This window comes from Scylla paramamosain, unplaced genomic scaffold (genome assembly GCF_035594125.1).
Source record: "Scylla paramamosain isolate STU-SP2022 unplaced genomic scaffold, ASM3559412v1 Contig5, whole genome shotgun sequence".
NCBI lineage: Eukaryota > Metazoa > Arthropoda > Malacostraca > Decapoda > Portunidae > Scylla > Scylla paramamosain.
The window spans coordinates 525,001-540,000 of NW_026973670.1; the positions used below are offsets into that span (position 1 = coordinate 525,001).

The 15,000-nt window shown below is 46.6% G+C and overlaps 1 protein-coding gene across 1 annotated transcript in view; it reads left to right on the forward strand.

The window, feature by feature from the left end:
• LOC135096584 (serine/threonine-protein phosphatase 5-like) overlaps window positions 1–13,545 on the forward strand; it is a 17,861-nt gene extending 4,316 nt beyond the window's left edge. Inside the window, exons 4-10 of the mRNA XM_063998173.1 lie at window positions 1–6; window positions 1,932–2,202; window positions 2,651–2,793; window positions 2,929–3,016; window positions 12,275–12,494; window positions 12,664–12,745; window positions 12,952–13,545. The exon at window positions 1–6 is cut by the window's left edge and continues 116 nt beyond it. Coding sequence (XP_063854243.1) covers window positions 1–6; window positions 1,932–2,202; window positions 2,651–2,793; window positions 2,929–3,016; window positions 12,275–12,494; window positions 12,664–12,745; window positions 12,952–13,011 — 870 coding nt within the window. The 3' untranslated portion in view covers window positions 13,012–13,545. The remainder of the gene's footprint in view (window positions 7–1,931; window positions 2,203–2,650; window positions 2,794–2,928; window positions 3,017–12,274; window positions 12,495–12,663; window positions 12,746–12,951) is intronic.
• The last annotated feature ends 1,455 nt before the right edge of the window (window positions 13,546–15,000 follow it).

A 15,000-nucleotide genomic window follows, 5' to 3' on the forward strand; every position in this document is an offset into this window, starting at 1 on the left:
TACAAGGTGATTTTCGACGTGTAATTGTGGTGGTGGGGGGTTGTAATTTGGTGGAGAGGTGGAGGAAAGGTGGAGGCAGCTCTGTACCGGTGGAGGAGCCTGGCGGTAACTTGTGGAGGGAGATAGAGAGAAAATAGTGTGAGGTTTTGGAGGTAGAAAATGAAGAAAAGGTGGTTTTTCTAATGTAACTATCATACATAAACACATTTTTAACTATGTAATTGTGGTGGTAGATGGTTGTAATTTGGTGGAGAGGTGGAGGAAGGGTGGAGGCAGCTCTGTACCGGTGGAGGAGCCTGGAGGTAACTTGTGGAGGGAGATAGAGAGAAAATAGTGTGAGGTTTTGGAGGTAAAAAATGAAGAAAAGGTGTTTTTTCTAACGTAACTATCACACATAAACACATTTTTGACTATGTAATTGTGGTGGTAGGAGGTTGTAATTTGGTGGAGGGGTGGAGGAAAGGTGGAGGCAGCTCTGTACCGGTGGAGGAGCCCGGAGGTAACTTGCGGAGGGAGATAGAGAGAAAATAGTGTGAGGTTTTGGAGGTAAAAAATGAAGAAAAGGTGTTATTCTAATGTAATTGTACAGAAACACATTTTTGACTATGTAATTGTGGTGGTAGATGGTTGTAATTTGGTGGAGAGGTGGAGGAAGGGTGGAGGCAGCTCTGTACTGGTGGAGGAGCCTGGAGGTAACTTGTGGAGGGAGATAGAGAGAAAATAGTGTGAGGTTTTGGAGGTAAAAAATGAAGAAAAGGTGTTTTTCTAATGTAACTATCATACATAAACACATTTTTAACTATGTAATTGTGGTGGTGGGGGGTTGTAATTTGGTGGAGGGGTGGAGGAAGGGTGGAGGCAGCTCTGTACCGGTGGAGGAGCCTGGAGGTAACTTGTGGAGGGAGATAGAGAGAAAATAGTGTGAGGTTTTGGAGGTAAAAAATGAAAAGGTGTTTTTTCTAATGTAACTTTACAGAACCACATTTTTGACTATGTAATTGAGGTGATAGAGGATTATAATTTGGTGGAAGGGTGGAGGAAAGTCTGTACTAGTGGAGGAGTGCGGAGGTAACTTGTGGAGGGAGATAGAGAGAAAATAGTGTGAGGTTTTGGAGGTAAAAAATGAAAAGGTGTTTTTTCTAATTTAACTTTACAGAAACACATTTTTGACTATGTAATTGTGGTGGTAGGAGGTTGTAATTTGGTGGAGGGGTGGAGGAAAGGTGGAAGAAAGTCTGTACTAGTGGAGGAGCCTGGAGGTAACTTGTGGAGGGAAATATAGAGAAAATAGTGTGAGGTTTTGGAGGTAAAAAATGAAGAAAAGGTGTTTTTTCTAATGTAACTTTACAGAAACACATTTTTAACTATGTAATTGTGGTGGTAGGAGGTTGTAACTTGGTGGAGGGGTGGAGGAAGGGTGGAGGCAGCTCTGTACCAGTGGAGGAGGCCGGAGGTAACTTGTGGAGGGAGATAGAGAGAAAATAGTGTGAGGTTTTGGAGGTAAAAAATGAAGAAAGGGTGTTTTTTTCTAATGTAATTATTCAGAAACACATTTTTGACCATGTAATTGAGGTGATAGAGGATTGTAATTTGGTGGAGGGGTGGAGGAAGGGTGGAGGAAAGTCTGTACCAGTGGAGAAGCCCGGAGGTAACTTGTGGAGGAAGATAGAGAGAAAATAGTGTGAGGTTTTTGGAGGTAAAAAATGAAAAGGTGTTTTTTCTAATGTAACTTTACAGAAACACATTTTTGACTATGTAATTGTGGTGGTAGGAGGTTGTAACTTGGTGGAGGGGTGGGGGAAAGGTGGAGGAAAGTCTGTACTAGTGCAGGAGCGCGGAGGTAACTCAAGAATAGAGATACGAGGAAAAGAAAAAAGCCGTTATATTTAAGACTAAACGTAATTTCCCCTCATACTTAATGTCCCACACAGATTCTCCTGGACATGAAGGAGTACCTCAAGTCCCTGCCATCCTTGGTAGACATCCCGGTAGACAACGCGGAGAAATTCACCGTCTGCGGCGACATACACGGCCAGTTTTTCGACCTTCTCAACATCTTCCGGCTGAACGGTAGACCAGGAGTCGCGAACCGATATCTCTTCAATGGGGACTTTGTTGATCGCGGGAGTTTCTCGGTAGAGGTTATTTTCATCCTCTTTGGCTACACCCTCCTCTTCCCTGGCAGATTCTATATGTCAAGAGGTGAGTTCGGCTTGTATTGTGGCCATATCAAGAGGCAGCGGATGAGTTTGTGGTAGAATTTCAGGTTACGTTATATATTCTTGGTTTTGCGGCTGTCTGTGTTTGTGGTAGAATTGTGGGTGGAAATTGAGGTTTCTCGTGGCGCAAATCTTGTAGAATTTGCAGTAGTCCTTGTAGAGTTTATGACTATTTCTACAAAACGCAAAAAAACATGCTTGAACTCTCACAAACATGACAGCATTTTGATTAAAGACGTCTGTGTTCATTATAGAATTATACGTAGAAATTGACGTTTCTCGTTTCGCAAATCTTGTAGAACTTGCAGTAATCCTTGTAGCGTTTATGCCCATATCTACAAAACGCAAAAAAACATGCCTAAACTCAAACAAACGCAACACAAGCTTTCATACGTCTGGCCTGCACCTCCTCACAGCCTCTCCTTTCGCAGGTAACCACGAGAGCCTGACTATGAACCAGATGTACGGCTTTCAAGGGGAAGTGAAAGCCAAGTACACGTCTCAGATGGTTGAGCTGTTTACGGAAGTGTTCAATTACCTTCCTCTCTGCCACTGCATTAATGGAAGGGTTCTTGTGAGTAAACGACGACGAGGAGAAATTTCAGCAGTCATATTAGTCTGTGTTATTATCGTGGCTACATTATAGTAGTAGTAGTAGTCTTAATCACTCCCTCTGCTAACTGCCCCGTTAACCGCCCGCCCTCCACAGGTCATGCACGGTGGCCTGTTCTCCTCCGACAATGTGACCCTGGATGACCTCAGGAAGATTGACAGGAACAGGCAGCCTCCAGATGAAGGTAAAGATGGCTCCAATTTCTCTCTCTCTCACTCTCTCACTCTCTCACTCACACACAGCATACCCACATCTCTCCCGCACACACCCACATCCTCTCCCACCCTCTCGCTCTCTCCCAGTAACCAGAAAAAGCAAAAAACTAACCCAAACTCAATGAGAAATCTGTCTTTTTTGTGCGTTTCTCTTTCAAAACACCGAGATAAAACTAGCTCTAATATCTCTCTCTCTCACTCTCTCACTCTCTCACTCACACACAGCATACCCACATCTCTCCCGCACACACCCACATCCTCTCCCACCCTCTCGCTCTCTCCCAGTAACCAGAAAAGGCAAAAAACTAACCAAAACTCAATGAGAAATCTGTCTATTTTGTGCGTTTCTCTTTCAAAACACCGAGATAAAACTAGCTCTAATTTCTCTCTCTCTCTTTCTGTCTCTCTCTCACTCACACACAGGATACCCACATCTCTCCCGCACACACCCACATCATCTCCCACCCTCTTGCTCTCTCCCAGTAACCAGAAAAAGCAAAAAACTGACCCAAACTGGATGAGAAATCTGTCTTTTTTTGTGTTTCTCTTTCAAAACACCAAGATAAAACTAGCTCTAATTTCTCTCTCTCTCACTCTCTCACTCTCTCACTCACACACAGCATACCCACATCTCTCCCACACACACCCACATCCTCTCCCACCCTCTCGCTCTCTCCCAGTAACCAGAAAAGGCAAAAAACTAACCAAAACTCAACAAGAAATCTGTCTTTTTTGTGCGTTTCTCTTCCAAAACACCGAGATAAAACTAGCTCTAATTTCTCTCTCTCTCACTCTCTCACTCTCTCACTCACACACAGCATACCCACACCTCTCCCACACACACCCACATAATCTCCCACCCTCTCCCTCTCTCCCAGTAACCAGAAAAAGCAAAAAACTAACCAAAACTCAATGTGAAATCTGTCTTTTTTTGTGTTTCTCTTTCAAAACACCGAGATAAAACTAGCTCTAATTTCTCTCTCTCTCACTCTCTCACTCTCTCACTCACACACAGCATACCCACATCTCTCCCGCACACAGCCACAGCATCTCCCACCCTCTCGCTCTCTCCCAGTAACCAGAAAAAGCAAAAAACTAACCCAAACTGGATGAGAAATGTGTGGTTGTTAGCTAGTTGTGTGAACGAGTGAATGAGCGAGACTTGTGTGAGGCATGAATACGTGTATGAGTGAACGAGCTAGGCTTCAGTCATAAGTGTTAAGTGGAAGTGCGCGGCCTGGCGCCGGGAGATCACCTACCTCCAGCCTTCTGTTCACACCTTCTGTGAATAAACACCTGCACTGTTACCTGCGTTTCCTGTGCCCCTGCTGGTCAAGAGTCGAACATGGCGCAGTGAGTAGGATCAGGACAAGGCTGCAGTGGGTACGGCGCAGAATGGAGAAGCAGTTGGAGGCGCTGGCTGCCCTGCTAGCGCGACAGTCGGAGCAGAGTCAGGCTCGCGAGGAGCGTTTAACCCAGCTGCTGGAGAGAGTGGGGACACAAGCTCCCAGTCGCACCACGGCGAGCAATGAAGGCGAAACCACAGCCCGCAGCACGTCTACCCAGGGCGCGAGGTTCCCGACGTCCGCCACCATCATTCCTCACTTAACGGCGTCAGCATCTTTACGTGAGTTCGACACGTGGCGCCATAAGTTTGAAGGATACGTAACCCTCGCCAGGATAGACTGTCTCTCCCTGGCTGAGCAGAGGGCGGCACTCGCTGCTGTCCTAGACGACGAGTGGACCCGTACACTTCGCTACGGGATAAGCTTACCGAGAGACGCGGAGTTAAGAACCATCCTCGATGCAATGTGTGAGTACCTGCGAAGCCAGCGCAACATCATCATGGATAGAAGAGACTTCTACTCCCGCGTGCAAGAAACGCATGAAGGTTTTGACGACTTTTTATGTGCTGTAAAGGAAATCGCCAATTTCTGTGACTTTTGCGACCAGTGCATAAACCATCAGCTGCGTGACAGAATTGTCGTTGGGACACGAGACGAAGTGGCTCTGAAACGCATGCTGGAAAACAAGAAACTCACCCTTGAAAACGCCATAGATATTTGCAGAGCATCAGAGAGCGCTAACCAGTGTAGTGCAGTACTAAGGGGCGGCTCTCACTCTTCGAGCCATGGTGTGAACGCTGTCTCGAACTACAGGAAGGGCAGTTTCGGGGGCTCAAGCCCCACGGGCTGTTATCGTTGTGGCAAAGATTGTCGCAGTGACAAAAGGGGATGCCAGGCAATAGATAAAGTGTGTCGTAACTGCGGGAAAAGAGGGCATTTTGCGAGTGTATGTCAGCAGACAGTGAGGAAACGACGAGGAGCTTCGAGGAGTTCCTCAACTGTCTCTCCTCATCGCGGTGCAGGCCCGAGGCGGGGAGCCAGTGCCAGTGTATACCAGCTCTTATCAGGCGTATACACAAAGACGGTGACGGCACGACCTGCGCCCCAGGTGCTCATTACCGCCACACATCCCGCTGGAAGAGACAAGATTACGTGGACTCCTGACTCTGGGGCCGAAACGACCGTTATTGGCCTCGACACGGCAACACTCCTTGGAATCCCGCCCTCCAGCTTGGCGCCCGCTGATGGTGATGGACTTTATGCTGCCGGTAATCACCCCCTCACCTGTGTAGGAACTTTCTCGTCGCACTTGCAACTGGGCGACAGGGAAGCTGAGACTGTTGTGAGCGTGGTGAAGGAGGTGAAGGGGGCGCTGCTTAGCTGGTACGATTCCATCGCTCTCGGAATCCTCCCCGAAGATTTTCCGGCTCAAATCCGACCGCTACGCAGGGAAGAACAGCACACCGGCAACAGCTCCATCAAGTACCCGACCGCCTCGCAGCCACCTCTATCTACGCCCACAGAAGTGATCAGCTGGCCTCATTCCTACGACCCAACGCCACAGCAGCGTGCGGGGCACGCTGCTGCTGTGATCAAGGCCTTTCCCAGCGTCTTCGAAGCAAAGGAAGGTTTACGTGCAATGGCTGGTGGATCCATGGCCATCGAGTTGACAGACGACGCCCTCTCACGTGCTCCAGTACAGGACCCAGTGGAGGAAGAGGATGCTGCTACTTCTGGTGACCTCGACCCTCTCCACTCAGCGGTCATCTCAGCGTTATCTGCCACCAATGAGGACGGCGTCCGCTTAGCACCACTCCAGGATCAGACTGTGGAAATGGTACGTGCCGCAGCAGCAAGAGACGGGGAGTACTGCTTGCTCAAGAACGTCATCATCGAGGGCTTCCCTGATCATTGCCACGACCTCGATCACCGCTTGCGTACGTACTGGCCGGTGCGCAGTCTGCTGGCCGTAGACGACGACCTGGTGGTTTACGGGCCGAGGCTTCTTATTCCTCACAGCCTCCGCCGAGAAACACTAGAGCGACTCCATGACAGTCATCAGGGGATGGAGCGCACCAAGCGACGGGCCCGACAAACGGTGTACTGGCCTGGTATGGACAGAGACGTTGAGAACGTCGTTTCTGGATGCTCACTATGCCGTCCACTCCTACCAAGCCAAGCCAACGAACCTCTCTGGCAGGACACGGACACACCCAGCAGGGTGTTTGAGTCAGTTTCTGCAGACTACTTCCACGCAGCAGGCCGTACATACCTCGTGTATGTAGATCGCTTGTCTGGGTGGCCTCACGTGTCTGCATGCTCACGTCCAGCATCGGCTGATCAGCTCGTTCGTGTCCTTCGGGGTGTGTTCGCCGACACGGGCGTGCCTGTTCTCCTGAGGACTGACGGTGGACCGCAGTTCACTTCTTCATCGGTACGGCGCTTCCTGGCTCGATGGGGGGTGGAGCATCGTGTATCTTCACCTCATTATCCACGCTCCAATGGTCACGCCGAGGCAGCGGTCAAGTCCGTGAAGAAGCTGATCCTCACGACCACACAGCAGGGACACCTGGACGAGGATGCGTTCGCTCGCGGGTTGCTGGAACTGCGCAACACTCCGAGGGCGGAAGGGCGATCACCAGCACAAGTCCTCTTCGGTCATCCTATGAGGTCCTGTGTCCCGGCTCATCATCGCTCATACGCTCAGCAGTGGCAGCGCGCTGCTGATGAGTGCGACGCCAAGGCAGAGCGACTGAGGAAGAAAGCGAAACTTCGCCACGACGCGTCCGCCCGTACTCTTCCTCTCCTGCACCTCGGTGGCCACGTCGACGTTCAAGATCACACGACAGGCCTCTGGGATCGCCTGGGTGTCATCGTGGCTGTTGGGCGAAGGAGAGACTACCTCATCAAGATGGGCAGCGGTCGCGTGATGTGGCGTAATAGAAGACACCTACGCCCACACAGACCTCTTGCTCCCCTTCCTGTCGAGCAGCACACCGCTCATGGCGGTGCAGCGCTTCAGCATCAGGGTCACGAGGAACACCACCATCCCGGCAGCCCGGAGCATCAGGGTAACGGGGTACACCGTGGCCGAGAGCAACCAGAGCGTCGAAGCAGCCGACAGCGTAGGGAGCCGAGACGACTGCAGGTGCGGTGGCACCGTAGCACCTACGATTAGTCGTACGTGTTCATTGTACGCTGTGTTTGTTTTGTGTATATGTACCGTGTTTTCTGTACTTCAATCATTGTAACTTTGTTTCATGTGTTACGGTAGCCATAACAAAGATAAGGAATCTTCCTTATGTCTCGGGGGAGGTGTGTGGTTGTTAGCTAGTTGTGTGAACGAGTGAATGAGCGAGACTTGTGTGAGGCATGAATACGTGTATGAGTGAACGAGCTAGGCTTCAGTCATAAGTGTTAAGTGGAAGTGCGCGGCCTGGCGCCGGGAGATCACCTACCTCCAGCCTTCTGTTCACACCTTCTGTGAATAAACACCTGCACTGTTACCTGCGTTTCCTGTGCCCCTGCTGGTCAAGAGTCGAACAAGAAATCTGTCTTTTTTTTTGTGTTTCTCTTTCAAAACACCGAGATAAAACTAGCTCTAATTTCTCTCTCTCTCACTCTTTCACTCTCTCACTCACACACAGCATACCCACATCTCTCCCGCACGTGCCCACATCATCTCCCACCCTCTCGCTCTCTCCCAGTAACCAGAAAAAGCAAAAAACTAACCCAAACTCAATGAGAAATCTGTCTTTTTTTGTGTTTCTCTTCCAAAACACCGAGATAAAACTAGCTCTAATTTCTCTCTCTCTCACTCTCTCACTCACTCACAGACAGCATACCCACATCTCTCCCGCACACACCCACATAATCTCCCACCCTCTCGCTCTCTCCCAGTAACCAGAAAAGGCAAAAAAATAACCAAAAACTCAACAAGAAATCTGTCCTTTTGTGTTTCTCTTTCAAAACACCGAGATAAAACTAGCTCTAATTTCTCTCTCTCTCACTCTCTCACTCTCTCACTCACACACAGCATACCCACATCTCTCCCGCACACACCCACATCATCTCCCACCCTCTCCCTCTCTCCCAGTAACCAGAAAAAGCAAAAAACTAGCCAAAACTCAATGAGAAATCTGTCTTTTTTGTGCGTTTTTCTTTCAAAGCACCGAGATAAAACTAGCTCTAATTTCTCTCTCTCTCACTCTCTCACTCTCTCACTCATGCACAGCATACCCACATCTCTCCCGCACGCGCCCACATCCTCTCCCACCCTCTCCCTCTCTCCCAGTAACCAGAAAAAGCAAAAAACTAACCAAAACTCAACAAGAAATCTGTCTTTTTTTGTGTTTCTCTTTCAAAACACTGAGATAAAACTAGCTTTAATTTCTCTCTCTCTCACTCTCTCACTCTCTCACTCACACACAGCATACCCACATCTCTCCCGCACACACCCACATCATCTCCCACCCTCTCGCTCTCTCCCAGTAACCAGAAAAAGCAAAAAACTAACCCAAACTCAATGAGAAATCTGTCTTTTTTTTTGTGTTTCTCTTCCAAAACACCGAGATAAAACTAGCTCTAATTTCTCTCTCTCTCACTCTCTCACTCTCTCACTCACACACAGCATACCCACATCTCTCCCGCACACACCCACATCCTCTCCCACCCTCTTCCTCTCTCCCAGTAACCAGAAAAAGCAAAAAACTAACCCAAACTCTGAGAAATCTGTCTTTTTTTTTGTGTTTCTCTTCCAAAACACCGAGATAAAACTAGCTCTAATTTCTCTCTCTCTCACTCTCTCACTCTCACACAGCATACCCACATCTCTCCCGCACGCGCCCACATCCTCTCCCACCCTCTCGCTCTCTCCCAGTAACCAGAAAAAGCAAAAAACTAACCCAAACTGAATGAGAAATCTGTCTTTTTTTGTGTGTTTCTCTTCCAAAACACCGAGATAAAACTAGCTCTAATTTCTCTCTCTCTCTCACTCTCTCACTCTCTCACTCACACACAGCATACCCACATCTCTCCCGCACACACCCACATCATCTCCCACCCTCTCGCTCTCTCCCAGTAACCAGAAAAGGCAAAAAACTAACCCAAACTCAATGAGAAATCTGTCTTTTTTTGTGTTTCTCTTTCAAAACACCGAGATAAAACTAGCTCTAATTTCTCTCTCTCTCACTCTCTCACTCTCTCACTCACACACAGCATACCCACATCTCTCCCGCACACACCCACATCATCTCCCACCCTCTCCCTCTCTCCCAGTAACCAGAAAAAGCAAAAAATAACCCAAACTCAATGAAAAATCTGTCTTTTTTGTGCGTTTCTCTTTCAAAACACCGAGATAAAACTAGCTCTAATTTCTCTCTCTCTCACTCTCTCACTCTCTCACTCACACACAGCATACCCACATCTCTCCCGCACACACCCACATCCTCTCCCACCCTCTCCCTCTCTCCCAGTAACCAGAAAAGGCAAAAAACTAACCAAAACTCAACAAGAAATCTGTCTTTTTTGTGCGTTTCTCTTCCAAAACACCGAGACAAAACTAGCTCTAATTTCTCTCTCTCTCACTCTCTCACTCTCTCACTCACACACAGCATACCCACATCTCTCCCACACACACCCACATAATCTCCCACCCTCTCCCTCTCTCCCAGTAACCAGAAAAAGCAAAAAACTAACCAAAACTCAATGTGAAATCTGTCTTTTTTTGTGTTTCTCTTTCAAAACACCGAGATAAAACTAGCTCTTATTTCTCTCTCTCTCACTCTCTCACTCTCTCACTCACACACAGCATACCCACATCTCTCCCGCACACACCCACATCATCTCCCACTCTCTCGCTCTCTCCCAGTAACCAGAAAAGGCAAAAAACTAACCAAAACTCAACAAGAAATCTGTCTTTTTTGTGCGTTTCTCTTCCAAAACACCGAGATAAAACTAGCTCTAATTTCTCTCTCTCTCACTCTCTCACTCTCTCACTCACACACAGCATACCCACACCTTTCCCACACACACCCACATCATCTCCCACCCTCTCGCTCTCTCCCAGTAACCAGAAAAAGCAAAAAACTAACCAAAACTCAATGAGAAATCTGTCTTTTTTTTGTGTTTCTCTTCCAAAACACCGAGATAAAACTAGCTCTAATTTCTCTCTCTCTCACTCTCTCACTCTCTCACTCACACACAGCATACCCACATCTCTCCCGCACACACCCACATCATCTCCCACCCTCTCGCTCTCTCCCAGTAACCAGAAAAAGCAAAAAACTGACCCAAACTGGATGAGAAATCTCTTTTTTTGTGCGTTTCTCTTTCAAAACACCGAGATAAAACTAGCTCTAATTTCTCTCTCTCTCACTCTCTCACTCTCTCACTCACACACAGCATACCCACATCTCTCCCGCACACACCCACATCATCTTCCACCCTCTCGCTCTCTCCCAGTAACCAGAAAAGGCAAAAAACTAACCAAAACTCAACAAGAAATCTGTCTTTTTTGTGCGTTTCTCTTCCAAAACACCGAGATAAAACGCTCTAATTTCTCTCTCTCTCACTCTTTCGCTCTCTCACTCACACACAGCATACCCACATCTCTCCCGCACACACCCACATCCTCTCCCACCCTCTCCCTCTCTCCCAGTAACCAGAAAAAGCAAAAAACTAACCAAAACTCAACAAGAAATCTGTCTTTTTTGTGCGTTTCTCTTCCAAAACACCGAGATAAAACTAGCTCTAATTTCTCTCTCTCTCACTCTCTCACTCTCTCACTCACACACAGCATACCCACATCTCTCCCACACACACCCACATCATCTCCCACCCTCTCACTCTCTCCCAGTAACCAGAAAAAGCAAAAAACTAACCAAAACTCAACAAGAAATCTGTCTTTTTTGTGCGTTTCTCTTCCAAAACACCGAGATAAAACTAGCTCTAATTTCTCGCTCTCTCACTCTCTCACTCTCTCACTCACACACAGCATACCCACACCTCTCCCGCACACACCCACATCATCTCCCACCCTCTCGCTCTCTCCCAGTAACCAGAAAAGGCAAAAAAGTAACCAAAACTCAACAAGAAATCTGTCTTTTTTGTGCGTTTCTCTTTCAAAACACCGAGATAAAACTAGCTCTAATTTCTCTCTCTCTCACTCTCTCACTCTCTCACTCACACACAGCATACCCACACCTCTCCCGCACACACCCACATCCTCTCCCACCCTCTCCCTCTCTCCCAGTAACCAGAAAAGGCAAAAAACTAACCAAAACTCAACAAGAAATCTGTCTTTTTTGTGCGTTTCTCTTCCAAAACACCGAGATAAAACTAGCTCTAATTTCTCTCTCTCTCACTCTCTCACTCTCTCACTCACACACAGCATACCCACATCTCTCCTGCACACACCCACATAATCTCCCACCCTCTCGCTCTCTCCCAGTAACCAGAAAAAGCAAAAAACTAACCCAGACTCAATGAGAAATCTGTCTTTTTTGTGCGTTTCTCTTCCAAAACACCGAGATAAAACTAGCTCTAATTTCTCTCTCTCTCACTCTCTCACTCTCTCACTCACACACAGCATACCCACATCCCTCCCGCACACACCCACATCATCTTCCACCCTCTCCCTCTCTCCCAGTAACCAGAAAAGGCAAAAAACTAACCAAAACTCAACAAGAAATCTGTCTTTTTTGTGCGTTTCTCTTCCAAAACACCGAGATAAAACTAGCTCTAATTTCTCTCTCTCTCACTCTCTCACTCTCTCACTCACACACAGCATACCCACACCTCTCCCGCACACACCCACATCCTCTCCCACCTTCTCCCTGTCCCTGATTCCCTAGAAAATTAACAAAACTAAAATCTTTCCAGGTCTGATGTGCGAGTTACTGTGGAGCGACCCAATGCCAGGTCAAGGGAGAGCTCCGAGCAAACGAGGAGTCGGCATTCAGTTCGGTCCAGATGTCACCAAACGATTCCTGGAGTTAAACGGCCTTGACTACATCGTTAGGTCACATGAGGTCAAGGCAGAAGGGTATGAGGTCGGACATGGTGGGGATTGCATCACAGTGTTCTCAGCCCCTAACTACTGGTGGGTCGTTAAAGGTCGTTTAAGGGTTTTTAACGATTTTGAATTTGATTTTGTGATTAATATGTCTCTCTCTGTCTATCTAACCTTTCTCTCTATCTATCTATGTATCTAATCTCTCTCTCTCTCTCTCTCTCTCTCTATCTCTAACCTCTCTCTCTCTCTCTTTCAGTGACACAATGGGAAACAAAGGAGCTTTTATTATCGTTAATGGAAAGGATCTGAAACCTCAGTTTACTACTTACGAGGCTGTTGTAAGTAATAGTAGTAGTAGTAGTAGTAGTAGTAGTAGTAGTAGTAGTAGTAGTAGTAGTAGTAGTGGTGGTGGTGGTGAGGTTAATATGAGGAAAGAAATGAGAAGAGATATTAAAACTAACTCTTTCTCTCTCTCTCTCTCTCTCTCTCTCTCTCTCTCTCTCTCTCTCTCTCTCTCTCTCTCTCTCTCTCTCTCTCGTTTCAGCCCCATCCACCAGTGAAACCAATGGCATATGCAAATTCGATTTTTAGTTTGTTCAGTTGAGTGAGCTATCTTTAAATCTCTCTCTCTCTCTCTCTCTCTCTCTCTCTCTCTCTCTCTCTCTCTCTCTCTCTCTCTCTCTCTCTCTCTCTCTCTCTCTCTCTCTCTCTCTCTCTCTCTCTCTCTCTCTCTCTCTCTCCTTATTAAGTGTTTAATGAAAATTTGTTAGAAGAGGAGAAGGAAGAAGAGGAAGAAGAAGAGGAAGAAGAAGAAGAAGAAGAAGAAGAAGAATGTGTGTGTGTGTGTGTATGTGTGTGTGTGCGTGCGTGTGTGCGCTTGCTACAGTACACACACCTTATATATAAATTTAAATCAATATTATAAGTAATTTTAAGTAATAATAGTCTTTAGTAGTAGTAGTAGTAGTAGTAGTAGTAGTAGTAGTGATTATACTGATGAATATAAGTAGTAGTAGTAGTTGTAGTAGTAGTAGTAACACACACACACACACACACATACACACACATACACACACACACACACACACACACACACATGTAAGTTAAATTTATACCTAACATAAATATTTGTAAAGTTTATTAGCGTTTTATTGCCCCTGAGAGAGAGAGAGAGAGAGAGAGAGAGAGAGAGAGAGAGAGAGAGAGAAGGCGTTTTAACCCTTTACTTCTAATCCTTTACTAACCCTTTGAGTTTGGTTCTTCCCTGCTAAAATCACAAGGTTAAGCCTAAATACATCCCAAGAGAAGCCTATTACTTATACAATTAATAGGCCTAAAAAAAACTCTTTATATTTGTCGGAGTTTATGAAAAATACCGTGTTTGGCAGTCGCATTTAACATATAAAAAAAAAACAATAATAAAAAAGCCTAAATACATCCCAAGAGAAGCCTATTACTTATACAATTAATAGGCCTAAAAAACTCTTCCTTTTATAATATTTGTGAGGGAGGTTATGAAAAATACCGTGTTTGGCGCTAGTATTTAATTAATAAAAAAATAATAAAAAAGCCTAAATACATCCCAAGAGAAGCCTATTACTTAAACAATTAATAGGCCTAAAAAAACTTTATGATATTTGTGAGGGAGTTTATGAAAAATACCGTGTTTGGCAGTCGCATTTAATTAATAAAAAAAAAACAATATAAAAGCCTAAATACATCACAAGAGCCTATTACAAGAAGCCTATTACTTAATTAATAGGCCTAAAAAAACATCTTCCTTTTATAATATTTGAGGGAGGTTATGAAAATACCGTGTTTGGCGCTAGTATTTAATTTATACAAAAAAAATAAATAAAAAAGCCTAAATACATCACAAGAGAAGCCTATTACTTAAACAATAGGCCTAAAAAACATCTTCCTTTAATATTTGTGAGGGAGGTTATGAAAAATACCGTGTTTTGGCGCTAGTATTTAATTTATAAAAAAAAACAATAAAAAAGCCTAAATACATCACAAGAGAAGCCTATTACTTAATTAATAGGCCTAAAAAAATGTTCTCTCTCCGTTTTCTATGCTCGAAGAAAATAAGTGACTGCAAGGTGGGTAAGAAGGACCCACGCTCTACTCCGCTGGGCGCACGGTAGCGATCCCTGTGGCTATCAAGTGGCAACAGGCGCCCGCTGCCCGCCAGACGTTGGCAGGTGAAGCAGGCACACACACGCACACACACACACAGAGTCGCGGGATGCTGTGATTACTGTGGGCCGACACCTCACGGATCTGAGTCAGCAGGAAGGAAGGTGGGTCTCCTTCCTGGACCAGGTGCGCAGGACCCGGCCCCTCCAGCAGGTGTGGCTCCACGTCGTGTCAGGCAGGTGTGTGAGCCTGATCCTGCCGGCGGGGCACAACTCGTCCTGCTGGGGAAGGAAGCCTCGTCCTTGTGTGTCTTGCGTGGAGCAGCAGAAGGCGCTCCACCGGCACAGCAGGAAGGGTGGCGTGATTGGCCGCGGCAGATGTCACAGCTGTGTGCCTGTGACGCACCGTGGACTGGTCTCGCCAGGTGTCCTTGAACAGCTCCTGGCGAGGACGG